The sequence below is a fragment of the Peromyscus leucopus genome, chromosome 1 (genome assembly GCF_004664715.2).
Source record: "Peromyscus leucopus breed LL Stock chromosome 1, UCI_PerLeu_2.1, whole genome shotgun sequence".
NCBI classification, from domain to species: domain Eukaryota; kingdom Metazoa; phylum Chordata; class Mammalia; order Rodentia; family Cricetidae; genus Peromyscus; species Peromyscus leucopus.
Window position 1 is genome coordinate 10,002,382 of NC_051063.1, and position 22,706 is coordinate 10,025,087.

At 42.7% G+C, this 22,706-nt stretch overlaps 1 protein-coding gene across 1 annotated transcript in view; it reads left to right on the top strand.

Annotated features, from left to right (window-relative positions):
- LOC114696911 (guanine nucleotide-binding protein G(q) subunit alpha) overlaps window positions 1-20,567 on the top strand; it is a 244,237-nt gene extending 223,670 nt beyond the window's left edge. The window contains exons 6-7 of the mRNA XM_028874873.2: window positions 14,679-14,832; window positions 20,006-20,567. Coding sequence (XP_028730706.1) covers window positions 14,679-14,832; window positions 20,006-20,196 — 345 coding nt within the window. The 3' untranslated portion in view covers window positions 20,197-20,567. The remainder of the gene's footprint in view (window positions 1-14,678; window positions 14,833-20,005) is intronic.
- The last annotated feature ends 2,139 nt before the right edge of the window (window positions 20,568-22,706 follow it).

Genomic DNA, 22,706 nt, shown 5'->3' on the forward strand with positions numbered 1-22,706 from the left:
TATTTTTTCTTATTAGTACTTCTAGTTCCCAGTTAAGTAAAGCTGCATTGGCAAGTTAGTTTGGTTTGTTGGGTTTTATATTTTATATTTTAAAGGGTTAGGTGTCCAGTCCATATTTCAGATAGTCTTAAAATAAATACAAGAGTCAGTATAATTGAGGTTGTTGGGATCTTTTAAAATGTATGGAAAAGAAAGAATTGCCAGATTTATTTTTATTGTTCTTGTTCTGCTAGGAATTGAAGCCAGAGCCTTGTATTCAACCATTGTTTGCTTTTGTGGTATGGGCTTGCTACATAGCCTAGATTGGCCTTGAACACACAATTTAAGCCTCAGCCTTCTAAGTGCAAGGATTAGAGTTACATAGTACTATGCCTGACCTAGTCACATCCATGGGTCTTGCTAAATAAGTCTTTCAATGCAGAAGACTGCACTCAGTATCTGTGGAGAACAAAATGAAATGGAGTATAATACAGTGTGTGATATATCACACAGCCGAGTATTGTTTTTGTGAAACTACTTTCGTCTGTGTGTTGGTATGCTTTTGTCTGCCTGGGCTGCTGTGGAGACTATCTTATAATGTAACCAGTAGTTTGGAAAACACTGTTTTAGAGAAATGTCAATGTATATACGTTTACTTTGTATGTAGTACAGTCAGAGCAACAGCTGTTGGCCTGGAAGACCTGTCCCAGTGACAAGAGAAAAATATTAGCATTTGTCATAACTTTTATCTAAGTACATTCAGCCTTCCATTACCAAGGTTCTTTATCCACATTCACCCAGCACAGATGGAAAATATATAATAATAACAAGGGGTCCTCACATACAGGCAGTTCTTACTGTTGTTTCTTCAATGACTAGTCACATAGCATTTATATTGTATTAACTGATACAATTGCTCCAGGGGATACTTAAGATATGTGGATGTACAGATTAGATGAAAACTACTTTATATACATAATATATAATATATATATTTAGTATATATAAATAATCATTTTATATAGTTTCAAGCATCCACAGATCTTCATACCTTCCTGGAAGACCCTAAACAATGAAAAAGAGAATGATAAGGATCTCCTATATGTTTAGAGCCTGTGTACTTCAAAAGTGTTCCACTACTCAGGACGGGAGTTTGTAGCCCGGAATCCCCGGTGAAATGCCCCATCCTTCACTGGCCCACTCCTGTCACCCTCTGTGGCTGTTTTAGTGGGAAGCAGTTTAGGCCTGGCGTTTACTGTAGTGCATACTTTAGGAAAAGGCTCTCCAAAGGTCTTCCCTTAAAAGCTAACTGGAGGAGTGAACATTACAATTGCTCTCTCTGTTTTCCAGAACAGTGGTGAATCTATTGACACATCCAGGGTCATTTTAGGAAAGCCTAAGCCATTGACTAGGTTTCCCTTGCCTGGGATTTAGATGGTCAGTCCCTTGAAATGACAGCTTTAGAAAAAGACGCTACTTCAGTTGCGATGATGTGCAGGTTTAAGTGAAAAAGCGAGTACTGATGTATTCCATTAAAAAAAAATAGCTGAGGATGCTGACTCTTACTAGTGTGTCTGTCACCAGATTGTCTTTCATCTGTGAGGAAGTGGGATGGGACTCTTAACCAGGAAACTAGACAGAGACAGAAAAGATTTGCCTGGCTAACAACCAGGCTCTCATAGGCATCTCTCACTACACTTTGTGGTCCTGCTCCATCTAAGCTTGAGGCATGTTCTCTAGCATTGCGCATTTTGTGCCTTGTTCTTGTGCAGGCTTGGGGACTTGACTTGACAAGGGCCGCAAGGGAATGAAATAAAGACAGAAACACAGGCACACAGAAAATCTAGAATCGGGTGATCTGGGCTCTTGACTGGAGGAGCCACAGCCCCCAGAAGCTCAGAATGGTCATTATATACAGTTAAACAAGAAGGCAGGGTTATTCTATACAGACGAACAAGGAGGCAGGTTTAGCTAATCTAGGGAGGAGCAGGCTGGGCAGGGGGTAGTCTTCCAGCCTTAAACACCTGGGGAAGAAAGCCCTGGTGGTCACTTTGCACACACTATCAGCATACCCACTTGGACCAGAGGAAGGCTTTAGCACCACTCTGAGCAGCCTGGGGAAGGCTTTGCCATTCTTAGAGAGCTGAGACCATGCCTCTGTTAACACATGTTCATACAGGACTTCCCTTGCTCCCTACATTTCCAGTGGTAACATTTTCCTAATTCCTTGAGGGCAGATATTGTCACTGTGGCTAAGTAGGGGAAGGAAATAACAGTGACTTTGAAACCATGTGATTTCAAACCTAAGGTTCCACCCTCCAAGCTATCAGCCTGAACCCTTACTTCATTGTCATCCTTAAAATTCATTTGACCCTTTCTTGTGTTGAGTTCCTAATTCTTGGATCCTGTATTGACTTCCTTTTTGATGTAATGTTTTTATTTTGGTCTGTCATATCCTCCTGAAGTTTTCTGAGTAAGGGTCCAAAGGACCTTTGAAAGCATTGAAATCTCACCCGTGTAACTGTACATATTCTGCCCTCAAGTATAATTGGTATTTTGGTTAGGTATAGCATTTTCAGATATGAAACATGATGAAAGTATTATTGGCCTGTTGGCCAGTGTTCCCTGTCGGGATCCACAGTTCTGCTCACTGTGTTGCTTGTTTTCTGTAGAAAGTTTTGTAATGTTAAATGTTGAACCTGATCATTCTGACACTTAAAGGATGATCCTCTGTGGCACAGACCTTCTCCCACCACTGCCACTCCCCCAAATGCACGAGCACCTGGGAAATACTTGGGCAAAAATCAGAGAGGGGCTGGGGGCAGCTAGCTCAGTGGTAGTTTGTGCCAAGGCCCTGGCTACAATCAGTATCACAGTGCATGTGCAAACACACACACACACACACACACACACACACACTCTCTCTCTCTCTCTCTCTCTCTCTCTCTCTCTCTCTCTCTCTCTCCAGCTTTCAGGGTAACTTCAGGTAAATAGAGATTTAATTATAAGGCATTTTTATTTAATATTTCTTTGGAACTTTATATTTTTTCTCTATCATATAGCCCTATTATAGAAATACTATAGTTTCACGTCTGTACTTGTAATATTCTTCCACCCATTTATATTGTGTGGATACCTTAACAGTTACTTCATCCCATGGCAGTTGGGAGTGCTGGTACCCAGAAAGGCCAGAAGAGGTGTTGAGTCTCCTGGAGCTAGAGTTATAGGCGGCTGTGAGTTGCCAGACATGAATTATGGGAACCAAAGCCCCAGACCTCTGCAAAGACAGCAAGTGCTCTTAAATGCTGAGCCATTTCTCCAACCCTAGCCCCAGAGATTTTAAATCTCAGAGGCTCTTTCACTAAACCTGGAAACCATGCACTTAGTGGCTCCCTGTAGTAGCACTTAATATAATCAGAGATTGTGCTTTTTATTTTTTGGTGTCAAGGGAGCGTGTGTGTGTGTGTGTGTGTGTGTGTGTGTGTGTGTGTACACATACTGTGATATTGATTATAACCAGGGCCTTGCACAAGCTACCTCTGAGCTAGCTGCCCCCAGCCCCTCTCTGATGTATACTCATGTTTTCTTCCTGTTACCTGAACCTCCATTCTGCTCTCTCCCTGCTCCCTCCTTTACCGGACTAGAGGAACTTGCTCTGTGAGATTGTCCTGTGTCTATTGGCTGAGTCTATAGGTCCTTACTTCATTGTATTGTCTCAGCTCTCTTAGCTCTTGACTCTTAGCGTCACAAAGATCTGCACGCCTCTGGATCATCCAGAGCACAGGTGTGCCAAGGAAAGCATCAGTAGTCTAGATTGTTTGGGTTTTGTTGTTGTCGTTTCGTTTTGATTTTTGTGTGACTGCCCAACTTCTTTTTTTGCATGTTTTAAAAAAAGTATTTTTATTTAAAATCTTGAAAAATCATTCAGTAGATTTTTCTCATGATAAAAAGTAAAAGAGCAACTCTGGAGAAAAATATTTAAATTTTAAAAATTAGCACGGTGTAATAAGTTTTTAGCTTTTTGTGTGCATACTTGATTTTTTGGTCTAAGGGTTCTTAGTTTCTCATAAGTTTGTGATACCTTCCCCATTTCATATTAATTACTGCCGTGTGGACATTATATATTATCCTGTAGTTTAAAGAAAAATAGTGTGTACTGCTTCTCAAAGTTTGTTAATGCCAAACATAGTGGAACACTGTAGAGGTTTCAGATAATACTGTTTTAAACCAAGACTGCATGTAAGTGAAGTTAAAGACACTGACTTTTTAAACGGGCAGTGAGTAAGGTGGCTAATGATGCCGGGACTTTGTACTCAAAATAGCAGCATTGACAGAATGAGGAGAAAGGAAATCGCTGGACCCTGCAGGTTAGTGAGGGATGCAGGCCTCTAGGCACAGTTGACCCCTAAATACCACCAACATACTGTTCAATGGTACCAAGGCTAAGTAACTGGAGTTGTAATGTTGTTTCCTCTTCATACTGTTGGCCAATGATACAGGAATATAGGGAAGTTGAATGGGGACAGAGTGAATCCACACATAGATTATTACTAGTCTCTCATTAACTGAGAAGGTTGTAGAGTTGCTTTGTGCATGTGTGTGTGCGTGTGCATGTGTACGTATGTGTAACATATGATATGTGTGCACAGGATGGTGGGAACACTGGAATTTCAGATACGTACAGCCATGCCCAGCTTTATGTAGGTTCTGGGAATCTGAACTCTGGTTTGTCACATGTGCATGGCAGGCACTTCCCCAATGCGTCATTTCCCCAATCCATGTATAACGTTTTTAAAGCAACTTCAGGCAGCATGAAAAGTATGTCTTTATCTTCTTTATACAAGGACTATTTCACAATAATGTTACTAATTTTAATGCCACATGTGTGGGTTATAACATCTGGAAAGGGTTTTTTAGATGTGTGCAACACCTGAATAAATATAGTGCCCTGAGATTAAAAATTAAACAAAGGATTTAAAACTCTTTTAAAGAAAATAGGTACCTTTTTCCTTCAAAGAGAAAGAAAATTGGAAATTCTATGGGAGAATTATAAAATAGAAGACAATAAAATTAAGGCTCAAAGATTTTATGACATGTATAAGGAGGGCTTTATTTTAGCTTTTTTCTATATGTATGGGGTTTGTTATATATTACAAATCTTCTAAGCATGAATTCTTAGTAAATGATCCCAAATTAATGTTACCAGTGATTCAGAGTATTTTCCTGCTAAATGTTTCTCTCTTTTCACATTTGTCTATTTATTGTGTTTGTGTGGATCACAGCAAGTGTGCGGAGGTCAGAGGATGATCTAGAGGAGTGACTTTTCTCCTTCTGCCGTGTGGATCCCAGGGTCAGACTCGAGGTAGCAGGCTTAGTAGCATGTTCGTTGCCCACTGAGCCATTTCTATGGCTTAAGATTTCTTAACTTGTTCTTTTATCAGTCTCTTAACCTAGGAAAATTAGTGTGAAAATTCATTTCTCTTTGTTCAAGCCGGAGAGACGGCTTCGCTGTTCATAGTGCTGGTTGCTCTAGTGGAGGACACAGGTTCAGTTCCCAGCACCTGCTCGGCAGTCTACAGCTGTCTGTAACTCCAGCTCCAGGGGATTTGACACTGGCTTCTGGCTTCCCCAGGCACACTGCATGCATGTGGTGCCCAGGTAGACATTCAGGCAAAACAGACATGTACAAAAATGAAAATAAATAAACCTTTAAAACAAATTCCATGCTGTTGTGCATATAACAAGGGTTAGTGGTCTATGGCCTCCCGGGACAAATCTAACCCCACCTGTAACTGTATGGATCCTATTCTATCCAGTCATTATTGTCCAGAAATACAGCCTTAGGAATATAACACTCCAAACTCATTTTTAAAGGACTTTTAGTTAGCATATTTTATGTATTCTTTTGAAAACTTTCTGAGCTACCAGGTTTATCCCTCCTTCCTTCTCGGTGTTCTAGCTTGATCTACTTATGTGCACCCCTGTCTTTCAGTGCCGAACTTACTCTCAGCCCTTATTTTATTTATCAGCTTTTACTTACTGTCTGTTCCTCTGGGAATTAAAGTCCTGGGCCTGCAGTCCGCAGAGGGTAGAGTGAATGCACAGAACTTCAGTGGGCACCAGTGATGGACGGCCCAGGCCCAGTGCTGCCCAGATGAGCAGCTCAGAGGATGCTCAGGAGATATAGCACTTGCTGCACGAGCATTTGGAGGAGGGCAAGTGCCTGAGTTTACATAAAGCCAGATGCAGCTGCTGTCTGTAATCCCAGCACTCCTAGGGAGATAAAGACAGGAGAACCCCCAGGCAAGGTCCAACTCACCCAAAGTTCTCCTCTGACTTCCTCGTGTACACCCACATTCACATTCAGGAATATACATACACACAAAGATGCCACCCATATAAATTCTTAAGATTTATCTCTTTGGACACAAGGCAAATCAAATTCTCACCCCACTATATCACCCATCCTGTTAGCCAAAGAACCATGATGACACATCTGTAAAAAGCATTTTAGGAGAAGACAACAAACCCTGTACCACTGTCCTTCCTGCTCTCTCACCTTGACTGTCCCAGGACAGAAAACAGGAATGTAAACAGTGTGTCAGGCTCAGCCTGAAGTTCTGATATTTATAGATTGGTCGTCTATGTCCTTTTCAATGTACCCAGAGTTTCTGGCTCAGGCTTGTTCTCTGTAATCTTTGTCTACATATTCTCGAAGCCTGTTTCTGTCTCCCCTTATCCAAAGTCTCAAACAGTTTGGCCAAGTTACTGCTCATCACCCATAGAACCAGGAAGAAAAACAAAGCAAGCAAGATGATGCTCAGGCACACTTTGCTCCTTGCCGGCCGACAGCACCTATGCAGGCTAGCGGTCTGCTGTGGCTGCATACCCGAACTAGCTACAAAGGAAACTCAGCTGGCTTTGAGGGTGGCCTGTTGGGAAACAGAAAGTTTTGCAATAAGTGGGACTGCTGTCTATTTAGAGGCCTACTAGTACTGAGGTGAGGTGCTTCAATCTTAAGACTTCTCTAAATAATTTAATACCTAATGTGCAAAACCACAAACTAATAAGAAAACGCAAGATGACTCCAGCATACTAAGAATGCAAACAGAACACAAAAAGAGCAAAACCCACAGGACTCAGCAGTCAGTTCACGAAAAGAGAGCACCGAAGGTGAGCCCGTCTGTTAGAGCCATAAACCTGGCTGTTGCTCAGAGAAAGTCAGACATGCACAGTGATCTGCTGCTTTAACGATCCAAAGGATCTTTAATGACTGGTTCAGTGCAGCATCCTTAGACACTTGGTGATTGCTGAAGTTTCTTTATATGAATGGAGACTCAAAGAATTTCTGATAGGTTGGAATTGTTGTATTTTAAATGTGGCACGAAGAAATCAAACCATACAACAGGGTCTACATGGGAGGTTTATTGAGGGGAGGGGAGAGAAGGGGCAGAGACTGGTCCCTGGGAATGAGAGCGAAGGAAGAGAAAGAGACAGGAGGTGGGCAAGGCCCACCTTTCATAAGGAAATGTAGTGAATGCACACAGGGGGCGCTCTTAGTGGCTGCAGCTGAGGAAGTATCCTGTCAGGACCCTAAGGGCAGGCCAGCACAGATGCCTGAATGCTAACAGGAATGATGAATATAGTGTTGTTTTTACTCAACTCTGGAGGTCTGTCTTTATCTCTGTGGTGTGAAATGTATGACTTTTCACATTAGTGCCCCTAGAAACAGAATCTGTAGCTGTCAACTCAGAGGCTTGAAATGCGGAACACTCTGGTCATCGTTAGGCGTAGACTAAAAGAAGCAGCCAGTACTGGTGAGGGAATACAGGCTCCTGGATATGTGGTGGAGGGAAGACTTGACACTCATGAAACAGTGCACAGGATTTCATTTTGAAGCGTGACAGGAGAGTGCTCTAAAGGTAGCGGGGACAGTTGTCTGGGTTATGGAACACAGTCCCACACAAGAGAAAGGAGAAAGGAGTTTGCCAGCGAAACTGTCCAGAGGTGCTGGTGCAGGCAGGTGTGGATGGGAAGCAGGGTGGATAGGAGTGAACTGAAAAGCCACACCATGTGTACAGGGGATGTTAAAGATACGAAGCAATCCAGTAAAGAGTGTCAGGAGAAAAGAGGAGCTTTATGCCTTTAATCCCAGCACTTGGGGAGCAGAGACAGGTGGATTTCTATGAGTCCATGACCAGCTTGATCTACAAAATGAGTTCGGGACTGTTACACAGAGAAGCCCTGTCTCAAAAGGGGGGGTGGGGCTTTAGCTCACTGACATGTCAGCTTTAAAAAGGCAGGATATGTGATTGCTAAATTGAAAGACCAATGTGTTGTAAAATAGACTTTGAAAGGAGACTGTTGTTTGATCATGTGACTGAATTAGAATGCCAGAAAACTGTAAAGGAAGTAGTCTCTATGAGTTCTAGGACTGCACAAATACACGAAAGAAAGTCACATATTTTTCCAGCTGCTTCTTTTGTGTCCTGCTCTCCTTTGTCTCTTCTTGACCTGTCTGTCCCTCCCAAGCCCCTCCTTCTCCCCTCCTCCCTTGCTTTTCTCCTGCAGTACACTGGTGTACCACACTTCACAGGGGCCCCATCTGTGACCTCATCTCTGCCTGAAGCTTAGATGTTGAGGGAATAGGCAAATGTCTTCTGTCCCTTTGCCTCTCTACACATCCTGGGAGGCAGAACGTGCTGCACGTATACAAAGCTGTCATAATATGAAAACTTTCTGGAGCCATCTTCAGGCCTGCAGCCACACCTAATTTGATCTCAAATAATTGCTTGCCGAGATTTGCAAAGTCTAGGGAAAGCAGTGAGGAAACAATATATGATATGTGCAGCTGGGTTTGGGGTCCTGTCCTTTCTTACCCTCTTGTCTGATTTGGATAGCAGAATGGGAGGTAGCTAAGGAACTAATTATTTCTTGCCTAACTTCTTCACTGATGTAATGTGTTTGTTGTCGTCTTGGTTTTGCCTGGGTTGGGATATGAGCATTTTCTGAGATTTTAAAGCTACCCACTTTAACATGTGGAGGATTTCAAAAGCATCCTCTCTCTGCCTGGACAAAGTAGTAAGAGGCCTGGGTGACATTGTAGGCCTTAGCAGTCAAATGTGCTAGCATGTCAGGACCTCTTGCTGAGGCCACTTGTTTACTTGAAATATCTGGCTCAAAAGGAGCCAGTGAAATCTTTCCATTCTCTAGACTTGCACATTTACACATCTACACAGGATCCCAAATGCAGGCACATTCTGCCTGTCTGACCTTGTTCATTTAGATGGCCCTGGTGTTCTTTTCTAATGGAAGATGTGGGAAACATAATCACATCCATCTGTCTGCTTCTGGCATCAGGAGGTGACACTGTGGACCATTTACCCTTATCATTTCCAGATAGTGCAGGGCATCACTCTGGGCCACTTTCCTTCATGACAGGTAGTTCAGGGCATCACTCTGGACCACTTACCTTCATGACAGGTAGTGCAGGGCATCACTGTATTCTAGAAAGCTTCATTAGGTTTCTCTGGGCTCCATCCTACCTCCAGCAGTAGACCCCAGCTGTAAATAACTCACAGATGACTGTCAGCCCTCAGGAATGAAGGGATCTGATTTTCTACATGTCTGTGTCTTTGGCATCCAGTTTTGTATTTACAAGCACTAATCTACTTATGTGAGCTGTGTAATTCTGTATGCCTTATCAAGCTACTAAAATGGGCAAAATACGAGGGAGGCAGTTAGGTGACTTAGGCGCCTTGAGCTGACTGGGGCAGCAAGGGAATAAAGGAAAGACAAACACCAGACAGAAAAGTTGGGATCCCGGAATCTCAGGTGGAGAAGCTGCAGGCCCAGAAGCTCCGTTTGTGACACAGTTACCCGGGTGGTGGAGTTACTGCATGCAGCAGAACAGGGAGGCTGGTTTAGCTCATCTTCATAGGAGGAGTCTGGGGCTGCAGACATCCAGGAGAAAGCTACAGTGGACATTTTTACACACACGGTCAGTATTATCACTCAGAACCAAGGAAGGCTTGGCCACCGGGTCAATGCTTTGCCGCTGCTGTAGGGAGGAGGCACTGGGGTCCCTCGCGTGGCCATGCCCATGTCAACACACATTCATTCAGGAATGTACTCTCTTCCTACAGATTTGTCTCAGGTAAAAGAGTTAAGGATCTTGTTGTCCACTTAGTGTGTGTGTGTGTGTGTGTGTGTGTGTGTGTGTGTGTGTGTTGTGTTGTTTTGTTTTGTTTTGTTTTGTTTTGTTTTGTTTTGTTTAAAAACAACTCTGGGGCTGGAAAGATGGTTCAGCCATTAAAGGCCAAGCTCACAATCAAAAATACAAAAACAGTTCTGTAAGAAAGAGCATGGGTATATTAGTGACAGAAGCATGAGATGGAAAGGCTATTAGAAGAGGTGTTCAAACCTTAGTTTGAAGCTGACTGTACAGAGAGAAGTACCAACTTGTTGAAGAGGACTGGGAAAATACAGCCTCTGTCTGTGAGCGGCCGAGCTGTAAAGTGGGCTGACATTAGACAGTCTTGTTAGGCGTTTCAGTAACTATTCATGCAGACCTGGACCAGACTCCAGCCTGCAGAAAACCACCTTCTAAGTGGGGTCTAGTCCAGTGAACATGCCCTGGCTTTTTGGTGTACTGCACCTAAGTGGTCCCACAGCACCTCCAGTGTTGGAGATGGACAGGATGTAATCACAGAGGTTACTTTTGGATCCTTAGAGAATTGTGTGCTCTTCATAGAACCTACCATGTTTGCACCATCCTTGCCCGCAGTACACAATGCAAATAAGGAGGAAATGTGTCTAGTACCCAAAACAGAGCATTTCCTTATTTAATGCACAAGTTCCTAAACTCAGAGCCCTGGGAAATGGTTCTCTGGGAACACAGCCCCTTCAGATTTGTTTTTCAGTTTGTGTTTCTCTCACTCCACTTTTGCTCTCGGTGGTCCTTCATTCTGTCGAGCATCAATGCAAAACTCCCTGCGTTCTTGATCCTTCTCTGACTCACTCCGATCATGCCCTTCCTTCCTATATGACCCCATCTCCCATGTGGACCGTGCGTGCTCCAGTGGGATAGCCCTCTTCAGCAGTTCCAGGCAGGGACTGTTCACTGCACAACAGTGCCAGGTGGGAGAGGGAGTAAGGCCCAGAGGCCCAAAGAAGGATGGTGTGGGGAAGGGCACTTGACCTGGGCCCGAAGGATTAGGAGTTGGGTCAAGAACGTGCAGTCACATCTGCGTGCTGGCAGTGACATGGGATCTCTTTATGGAGAAGAGCATTTGTGGAGGGGCTCAGATTAATAGGTATGTGCATCAGGCTATCAAGCTGTGAATACCAGGCTAGGACTGCGCTTTAGCCTGTAGCTAGCATTAGCCAGTTGTGTGTTAGGAGACTGCATTACAAAGCAGTGCAATTAGAGGGTGAGGGGTGAGAACTCTCCTTGTGACTTTGAGCACTGCTCTGTCTGACAGCCATGGGAAGGAGATTTCTGGCCACACTATCCTGCTGCAATTATGGACATGGAGCTGGAGGCTTGGTCCAGAGCTAGGAGTAAACGCCTCCAGCTCACTACTACAACATGGGCTGGGAAAGCCTTCACCGAGTCTAGATACCTGCAGTCGAGCACATGCCCTTTCTCTGTTACCCCAAAAGGAAGAAAGACCAGGCAGACCCCACCCTCACAGGTGCCTTCCATCTCTAGCTTTCAAAGCTACATGGCTAGGTTCAGAAATAGTAGTTGAGTAACAAGCAATCAAAGTTTCCTTGGGGCTAGGTGGAGGCCAGTTCATCCAGTTAATGCAGAAACCTGTACTGGGTCCTCTTTGATCCTCTTGGACATTTTCTATTAAAACCCTAAGAAAAGAGGGCTGTGAGATTATGCCACCCCACAGGCTGCTTTTCTTCAGAGTGAACAGAAACTCAATTATTTTCATCATTGGCCATATACATCTCATTCATTGCTTTTCTTTGTTTTTCTCTTTGAACCTTCTGCTCTTACAAACTACAGAAAGCAAGAGCTGCGTGCCTCCTGGGACATGCTGTTCCCTCCAAGGTTGGGTTTCGGAGCAGAGTCAATTATTCCTCATGCTCACTCCCTTGTGAGTGAGGCTTGTGAACATCAAAGGCAGTGCACTTAGGATTTAGCTCTGCTCCAATACAGAGCACATTGGTTTGAAAATATGTCCTCCTGGGGATGGGGTGTATAGGGGTTTTCCTTGAGGAGTAAAGTTCTGAAATAAGCCTCTTACCTCTTGGGAAAGAATAGAGCTAGCACTATTAGAATGTTGCTGTAGGACACACTCAGTGACAGTGTATTACAGCTCTAAGGGTGAGCCATCAGCGCTCCTCCCAGTATTCAAGGCCAAATCCATCACAAATGGCACCCCTTGCTGGAGCTTCAGCAGGATGGGTTCTTAGCAGGCTCTGCTGGCAGTGTGGACTAAGCAGTAGACCTGAGTAGGATTACAGCTCTAAGGGACCCAGTGCTGGCCTGAGGAGAGCTTGTCCTGACAGTCCTCCTAGAGGCTCGGTATGGAACTCCCTCCAACAGATTCCACCGGAACCTGGGGGCTCAGTTCACACACCTTGTGCTCCCTAAGTCAGAGTCTAGCTGCCCGCCTGGAAGGGATGCAGAGCCGGAAAGAACCAGTACAGGGTGTTGTTCCCTAGGAGCCCAGCAGCCCCTTCTGGAGAACTGGAAGGACAGAAGTGAGTCTTTCTAACAAATGGTCTTAACCATACTCAAAAAAGGCTTTACCCACTCTTTCTTTAGACAGTGTTCCTTTAAAAGCTACAGAATGGCTTGTTAGAACTTCTCTACAGGTAATCTCTCACCTAGGGATACTGGGCCCTCCTCGACCCACAGTCAAGTCTCTTCTCTGGCCTTTCAGTTCTTGGGGCCACTTTTCTCCAATCTCAAAAACTTCAGTCTATAAAATCTGAAGCTTCAGTGAAGTCTTCATATTTCATAGAATATAAACTCTGGGTATTAAAATTTAAGCAAGGCACATTGGCACATGCTTAAAATCCCAGCACTCAGGAAGCTGAAGCAGGAAGATCCTAAGTTTGAGGCCAACCTGTACTTCATATTAAGACTGTCTCAGTAGATAAATAAATAAAAAGGTTTAGCACTGGCTGTGTTAACCAGTGGAAGGCATGCAGACAGTAAAATGTGTTTAACGGCATGTGGGTCCGTTTTGTGAAAGAGAAATGCATGCATTGAAATGAAAACTTGCTTGAGCTGTAAAGTAATGCTTCATCTATGTTTACCTAAAATTGCTTGATTTGACTGGGTATGGTGGGACATTCCTTTATCCTAGCACCAGGGAGGTAGAGGCAGGTGGATCTCTGTGAGTTTGAGGCCAGCCTGATCTACTTAAGTTCCAAACTAACCAGGGCTACATAATAGGCCCTTTCTCCAAAAAAAAAAAAAAAAAAAAAAAAAAAAAAAAAAAAAAAAAAAGAAAGAAAGAAAACCTAAATAAATTAATCATTTAATTTAAATTATTAAATTAAATCATTAAATTATTAGGGGGGGGCTGATGAGATCAGAGGATCTGATCCTCAGAGGATAAAGGGTGCTTGCCACCAAGCTTTTCCACCATACAGTGTAAAGAGAAAGTTGTCCTCTGACCTCTACACATGTGCTGTGCCATGGCATGTGAACACACTCACACGCACGCACGTGTGTACGCACGCGTGCACACACACACTACTGTAAGAGCGGCAGCTGGTTGAGAAAGAAGCTGTGGGGCTCTGTGCTGTTTTGCTGATGAGTATGAGAGGATATCTTGACTCGGGTACCCTCCATTAGCATCTTTGTGTATGCAAATATGCTGGCTTAATTTCTTGAGAAACCATTAGGATTTCTGTCACCAAACTAACCTTGAAAGTGTTACCCCGGTTAAGCACATTTATAAGTGCCAAAGAAGAAATACTATATTTTTTGCCAGGCAGAGTGATGCACACCTTTAAATCCAACACTAGGGAAGCAGAAACCGGTAGATCTATGTAAGTTCAAGGCCAGTACAGTCTACATAGTTCAGGCCAAGCAGGGCTACACAGTGAAACTGTGTCTTCAAAACAAACAAACAAAAGCTAGATTTTTGTTGTTTTCTACATAGTTGTGCATATGAAGAAAGATGGAGAAAGGACACCAAAGAACAGTGGTGATCCCAGGTATTGCTGGCTCAGGAGTGTGTATATATGCATGTCCATCGTGGTGGTGGTACTCTAGATGTGCTTAGGGGCAATTAAGTAACTTTGAATGCTTAAAGCATAGTGAAACTTCAAATAAACATAATTTAGAAAATACAAAGTGAATCCTGGCATTTTGCTTAACTCGTATTTTAAGTATTTGGTTATGAATGAATATTTCTGGTAGAATTTATTGTAATATGTCAGATACAGCCTTGTCATCTAGATCCTGATTACTTTCTTTTCAAACCTAAGAAGTTATTTCAGCATATTTTTATTATTATTCTCTTCTGCTTGCTGACCTGAGAGTTGGCATAATGAAAATAGTCAATGTGTGCCATGAATCATTTGCATATAAATCCATACAAGTTCAACTCAGGCTTTAAAAATCAGAAGCACACAGAAGATGGGTTGACTTAAGAAATCAGCCAGTTGACCAGTTGTATCATCAGTAATTCACTCCTTCTTTTTCTGATTTTCTTTTTCCACAGAACCGAATGGAGGAGAGCAAAGCACTCTTTAGAACAATTATCACATATCCTTGGTTCCAGAACTCCTCTGTTATTTTGTTCTTAAACAAGAAAGATCTTCTAGAGGAGAAAATTATGTATTCCCACCTAGTCGACTACTTCCCAGAATATGATGGTAAGTGGGCACCTTGTGCCAGCCTCACAGCTGAGAAAGACTTGTGCTGTTAACACTAGTGGATAGAGGCAGCATGGTATAGTGCCTGGAGCCACAGGGTCCGTGATGGCAGGCATGCTAGAGAACAAGTTACTGTTCCCTGACTTGTAATGACATAAAACATTTTATCCCTAATGTTAAAAGTTATGGGGAAAGCAACAAGTTCTCAGTTACTTCAAAATAACCAGCTCAGAGAATAAATAATTCAGTAGCCTTTTCTATTAGCCACTATCATTTCCAGTTTCCTTCTCTTTTATTTTGCTACTCACACCTGCCTCTCTCTGGTAAGGAGCTCACTTCCGAAGTTGCTATACTGTATTATACTGTTGTTAACCATGATCAAGAAACTTAGAGAAGGTAGAGTCAGTCCATCATGATGGGGAAGCATGGCAGCAAGCTTCAGGCATGATGACCTGAGTGGGGAAGCTAAGAGCACATCTCTAAAACACTGCCCAAGCAGAAAGATTCAGATGTGAAGCAAGACTTAACGCTCAGAGCCCGCCCCCACTGACTTCCTACAGCGAGCCTCACCTCCTAAGACCAAGTGTTGAAATATCCCAGTCTATGAAGGACATTCATATTCAAACTACTACATATACTGAAGTTCAAATCCTAGTCTAGGCCCTTCCTATTTCTAGGATTCTATTTAGAGTCACTTGATTTTCCTGGTCCTTAAAGCCATAGCTATGAGATCTGCTTTATAGGCTAATAAAAAAAAAAAAAAAAAAAAACCAAATGTGTGACATTAATGTGGTCCTTGAATGTCCAGGCAGCATTTACTTAGAGAGAAATTCACTAGCAGAAGTCCTAAGATTGGTGTCCAAGTAAGGTATTTGACTAACTGATTGTCATGGCCAAGAAAGGGAAGTCCCACCATCCTTAGTGATTATTTAAGCACACTTGCTGTAGCACTTAGGGTCTGCAGCACTCACTAGCATTTGACTTTGCACTGTTTTCATCATTAAAAAGTAGATCTCCCAGTTATACTGTATTGCTCTCAATGACAGGACATCAACCCTCTGAGAAAAATTTGTTGACTAATTGTATCCACCTCCAGCCTCCCAGCAGTCCCAAGCGGGGCCCCAAGATGACATCGTCAACAAAGGAAATCTAAGGCATCTACACTATAGTAGTTTTGTCCCTCCAAAAGCTCTCTAAGAGAGGTGACCCTTTGGAGATTAAAGATCCCTTTGGCTGCATAGCTTTCTCTGAAGGTCTAGGTGCCCTTTTGCTCTGTATGCATTAGGTGTGGTGCTGACCTGAGGAAGGGAAATGCTCAACAGCTGAAGTTGGCATCGCACATGCGTGTGTATGATTGGCTGCACAGCCAACCGCTTAGAGACAGGGACTATTTTTTGTCAGCAAGTTCATATCTCTCCAAGTGCATTTTCCTGTTTGCCTGGCTATTTTGAAAGAACAAATTCTGTCTTAGCCTAGATAGCATTTTCTCTTTGTTCCTTCTATTTTTCTCACTAACTCAGAAGCAAATGGTAAGTGCCTGAGATTGCCTCAGTGTTCTTAAGGAAGCTGTGGAAGGAAACAACTATATATGGTGTACCTGCTCCCCCTCAGTGGCACTCCTGTAGACCACTCCTGTAAGCACATGATCTGAGAACAGAAGCAAGAACCACCTGCCTCAGATAGAAACACGAATGCTTGTTTGTACACCCAGAAGGCACGCTTAATTTCTCTTCAGAGTTGGTGTGTCAGTGGAGAGTGGAGAGAGAATGGCTACACCATTTACAGCAGTGGCTCTGTGGGCCCCCTGTGTTCCTGCTTGGATACAGACAGATAGCAGTGCGCAGCCTCAGAGCAGACGCTGCCTGAGCCCAGCTGCTCACCCTCAGCCATGTGCTGGCTGCCTGCACTGCAGTTCCAGGTTTTCTGTAGTGGGTTTTTGCAGGACTGCCACTTCCTGAATCCTCATCACTACAAGAAATTTCCTGACAAAAAGAGCTTACTGTAAATGTTTTGGAATTTGAAGATGATTTTAACTGTTGTCTTCTGTAATGGACACATAATGTCTAAAGGAAGTATGGCCACAGCTAAGTTAAAAAGGCAATGGCTTTGTTGTTCTTAAGAAGACAAAGTTGTTTCATGAGATCCAAAGCCCTTGGAAGATGAACTAAGACTGGAAAAACTTTTGAGCACACTACAGTGATGGTTTGTAATACACTTATTTAGATATTATCACAGCTGCACATGTCTTCCTTGTGAGGTCTTAATCAGATGAATGCCATCTCTGTGTTTCTCATCAGGAATTGAAATGACTGTTTCCACATGGACTTGAACTCTGCAGAATTGTTCCTAGAGACTTTGAAATTCTGCACCTGCTGTGATGGCTATACCCATTTCTTTGTAGTGCTGTGTGCTCCAATAACATAATTTATGCTTAAAACATAGAACACTGCAAGTGCACTTCAGTGACCTCGAATCTATTTCTTTCGTTCTATAGAATAAACACACACACAAAAGTTGGAGTCTTTTCCTTCCCTGACAGAATAAGAATAATAGTTGGGGAAATGGCAGCCTTCTCACACCTGCCAGCCTTAGTCTCTGTTTTAAGTGTTCAGAGCTGCTGTGGAAGCAGTGAGTTGACAGTACATTGCTAAGGGCAGAACACTATTTCACATATGTAACACCTAGATACTAGCACACTTTCATTTTTCATGTTGCTAGCCTTAGTCACCCAAACCTCAGAGCACTCTTGTTACTACTTGTACAAATGAGAAGACTCTACTTCCTAGCTCTTTGCTGCAGCCCCTGGCAGTGTGGGATGTGGCTATGAGCCCAAATCTGTTATAGGGTTATTCTGAAAGTTCTCAAGTTGTCTGCCTGAGACTCGGGATGAAGGTCCTTAGAGTTGGTTAGGCCTCAGCAGTGTTTGCTTACGTAGAAAACGCACATTGTGATCCTGGGAGGTCTTGCCTAGGAGAAAAGAAGTGACACTTCCTTCTCCTGGTCTAGAACTGACTTGCAGCAGTGGAGAGAAACAGGTCCACAGTGGTACAGTGCACAGTGTACCTGCTCAGCACCTGATGCTGTTTGGATGTTAGTGATTTAGAAGGTTTAAACTCACACTTGCCAGAATCTGTTTAAGTGTTAAACTGCTTGATTGATATATGATGTGATTGATCCTGCACACAGTTAGAAATGGTCTGGAGCATGTCACATTGTTAGTTTTTAAATGTGATTAAAAAAAATACCATACAGAACATTTCAATTATAATTTGAATATGTAAGTCATGACATAAATTACATTTAGGAAACTACAGCTATTGCCAATGCGTCCACCACTCCAGCTAAGCAGTAACACCCCATTGTCTTCCCCGATGCATGCTGTCCCCTTGCTTTTCTGTCTCTATAGCCTATGTATAAGTCAAGTCACACAGTATTTGTCTATGTTCAGCATGTTGATTTCAGAATGTGTTTTAAAAATTTATACATGTTATACCATCTATCAGAACTTCATTAACCACCTTTGGCTTATCCAGTCGAGTTACTTCTGTTTGCTATTGTGACTGATGGTACTGTATGTTCACCTACGAAATGCCCTCCTTTCAATTCATTTAGAGCATGTCCGCCTACTACATGAATTACTAGGTTACATGGGAATCACTGAACTGTTTTCCATAGTGGCCATTACCATTTTGCCTGCCTACCAGTAGCAGAGTTGCAGACTTCACCTGTTGCCAAAGGTTATTTTATCCCTTTTAAAATGATATCCAGGCTAGTAGATGGGAAGACTACTTCATGATTTCACTTGGCATTCCCTAAATAAGTGTCAGAGTTAAGCATCTGTGTGCTCATTGGTTATTTGTTAACTTATTTTGCAAGAATGTTCAAGTATTTTGTCCAGTTTTAATTAGGTTGTTTACTTTCTGTTGATATATATGAGATCTTTATATATTTTAAGTGCTAAATCCTTACCAGGTATATGAATTGCATATATTTTTCATTTGATAATGGACTTTGATAACAAAGTTTTTTTTTTAATTTGGACAAGGTCCAGTTTATTTTTTTCTTTGACTGTGTCTGTGTTTGGGTTGTATCTAAGAATCAACTACAAAATTATTATACGAGTGTGCTCATTATTTTTTGTCAGCTTAAAAAAGGACCCTTACTTTTGGGGGGAAAAAAGGAGGGGCATCTTGAAAAAAGGACCCTTACTGGAGAAAAATGCCTCCATCAGATTGGCCTGTAAGTGAGTTCAGAGGACATTTTCTTGATTAATGATTGATATAGGGCCCAGCACACTTGGATGATGCCATCCCCAGGCAGGTGGTCCTGAGTTGTATAGAAAAGCAGGCTAAGCAAGCCATGAGGAATAAGCCAGTAAGCAGCACTCCTCCATGGCCTCTGCATCAGCTCCTGCCTCTAGAATCTTACCTTGAATTCCTACCCAGGCCTTTATTCATAATAGACTATAATCTGAAATATCTTCTTTCTTCCCCAGATTGCTATGGTCTTGGTGTTTATCCCCACAATAGGAAGCAAGCAGGGACAAACAATGTTTTGGTTTCATTTCTGTTGCTGTAATAAAATACGCTAACAAAAAGCAACTTGGAGAGAAAAAGGGTTGTGTGGCTTACAAGTCCCATGTTACAGTCCATCTTTGAGGAAATCAAAGCAGGAGCTCAAACAGGTAGTCATGCTGCATCCATAGGCAAGAGCACAGAGAATAATGCATCCTTGCTTGCCGCATTTTCTCTTGTTGTATAGTTCAGGACCCCATGCCTGGGGAATGGTGCCCCCAACAATGGACTGGGTCTCCATACATCAATTAACAATCCTCCACTGACATCCCCACAGACTGACCTGATCTAGATAATCCCTCAACTGAGACCCCTTCTCGGGTGATTCTAGACTGTGGCAACTTGACATTTAAAACTAACCATCACAGGTTTCTAATTTTTCTAAACAAAATTATCATGGGCAATGGATGAGGCATAAGAAACACCTTGTAAGCATAAGAAAGTACAAACCAATGCATATCATCACACAGTGAACTTAATAGAGATCTGGAATACAGAGTGGTCTTCATAGGGCATACACAATGTGTGCTGATTAAACAGATGAACAGTTGTGGAGTGTACCACGTAACAAACTTGGCTTCTCCTCTCTTGGCAAACAGGACCCCAGAGAGATGCCCAGGCCGCTCGAGAATTCATCCTGAAGATGTTCGTGGACCTGAACCCTGACAGTGACAAGATTATCTACTCCCACTTCACATGCGCCACAGATACTGAGAACATCCGCTTCGTCTTCGCTGCCGTCAAGGACACCATCCTGCAGCTGAACCTGAAGGAGTATAATCTGGTCTAACCGTGCCTCCCAGAACCCATTCTTCCCTTCCCTGTGGGCTGTTGAAGATAACCAAGAAGGACTGTATTCTGTGGGAAACAATTTGCATAATACTAATTTATTGCCGTCCTGGACTCTGTGAGCGTGTCCACAGAGCTGTAGTAAATATTATGATTTTATTTAAACTATTTGGAGGAAAACAGAATGCTGAAGTACAGTCCCAGCACATTTCCTCTCTTGTTTTTAGGCAGACCTTGAGACCGGTGTATTTGAAATTTTCACTCATTCACTCACAGTATAAAAGCACTCCTGTCACATGTGTTCTCTCTCTCTCTCTCTCTCTCTCTCTCTCTCTCTCTCTCTCTCTCTCTCTCTCTCCCTCTCCCTCTCCCTCTCCCTCTCCTCTCCCTCTCCCTCTCTCTCTCCCCCTCTCTCTCTCTCTCTCTCCCCTCTCTCTCCCCATTCCTTTCCTTTCCTTCTCCCTCCTCTTTTCTATTGACCAAAAACAAAGCCGATGTTCCGAACTTCTTCCTGTTTCATCCTCCCTGCTGATTTTACTTTCTCTCATATTACAATGGCCTTTACCCTAGTTCCATTCTTGGTCAAGTTTCTTTCTCGAGTGATGCAGTCAGGACAGTGTCATTCGATTGGAGTCATCTTATATCAGCTTCATTTAATAGTGGTTCTGCTGAAGGCGTGTATGTATTAATTACTACTATGGTTTTAAATGTATCTCTCTGGATGCACATCACATCTAGTATTCCTTTTTCAATACATACATATATATGTATGTATAATAAATATATATATATATATTGTCTTGTCTCACCTGGACTAGGACAGTGGTGCCCATTGATGGTTAAGAGTCATGTATTTTAGGTGCAGACCTTCAGCTGTAGCTGGATTGTTCAGAGAAATGTATGGAAGTCAGGGTGTGTGGGTACAGGCTGGGAAGGAGTCCATGCTTCTACAATCCATGTGCCATGTCCTTCCTCTCTCTTCCTTGCTCCCTTTCGTTCCTCTTTAGGTTTTTCACCCTCTCTGTAAACCACAGATGCCAAATGATATGCCAACAGACACTACATTCCCCAGCAGCTGCTGCCAGAGCCCTCCTGTAGCTCCTCATTTTTTTTATTTTTAGCTTTCCTTCCCTCTTGCCCCACTTTGTGTTTGGGCCATAATTTTAAAATAATTTTTGCTATGTATATATGTTGCCAAAGCCAGATTTTTATAAGACAAAATAAATTAAAAATTTCAAAGGTATCAAAATGTAAGCATTAAGACCACACAGTGAGAGGACAGCGTGCTATGAACCGGAAACACACATTGCCAAACAGTTGCTAACTCTGAACTGCTTCTCATGGTCCGTTCTTTTCTTTGCCCTAAAGGTCGGTGCCAGTGCCCAGATGAGCAGTGCAGGAACTACTCCTTGTGGCTTGTCGTGAGATCTGTTCATATCTCCTTACTGGCACCAGTATTATTAGCTCTTATGTTCTTTCAGTTGGAGTGAGTCTGCCAGGAACACTGGTTGACAGCATTATCCCCTAACCTTTGATTGGGGGGGGGGGGAGTGAGCTTGTTTTACCATTTCAAGATCTTGAACTGGTCGCTTGAACGCAAGGAAGATTTGTTCAAAAGTCACCAGTCAGTGTTCTGTCAAGCATGTATTTATGTAATGATCATACTAGGAGAGATGTTTGCAATTCTCCATGTGCAATTTGTCAGCAGATGCAAACAGTGCTGAACGTGTGTGAATGAGCCTGTCAAGCAGCCCACGTTGCTGTGTGACTTAAGGAGATTGTGATTGCTCTGAGGCTGCCAGGAAGTTAGACCACAATGCTGGTCTCATTAGTGCTTGGCACTAGTCTAAACTTCCGTTTCAATCGCTTTTCTTGAATAACAAAGAGGAGAGAGAGTGAACAGCTTCCTGTATGAGCGCTGAAATTGCTGGCTCGTAATGAAGTGTTCTCATGTTTTACTCTCCTGGCCCCAAACAACACAGCTTACTTTTTTATCCCTTGCTCTAGAAAGCACCTGTAATTTAACAGACTGCCTGTAGGAATAGTGCAATTATGAATGTTCTGATTGTTGTACATACATCTCTCTTGATATTGCAGCATCCATACTGGTAATCATTAATTTTTTTTGGCAGATTGAATGTGCTGTATTGATATGTATCTATGTAATTGTATTGTATGTCTTGTGGCTAATTCACATTTTGAATAATGTTATTTTATTTACTTTTTTAAGGGAGGAGAATGTAAATTTGTCAGTTTATTTCTGACTAGGGATATTTTTTTCCATTTAGAAAAGAAGAAAAAAAAAAAAACAACCCTTACTATCGTACAGAGCGGTACTAGCATCGTGCTGTCTAAAATCATTTGCACATTCCCGAGTAGAGGTGTGCTGACCTAAGACCCAAAGGTAATTTCATAGCAAATACACAACATCCGTCGGAGCTTTTATACAAACACGGAGACCAACTTTGTAGACCTTTTGCCATTTGACCTGGGGTTGGAATATGAGCTTTT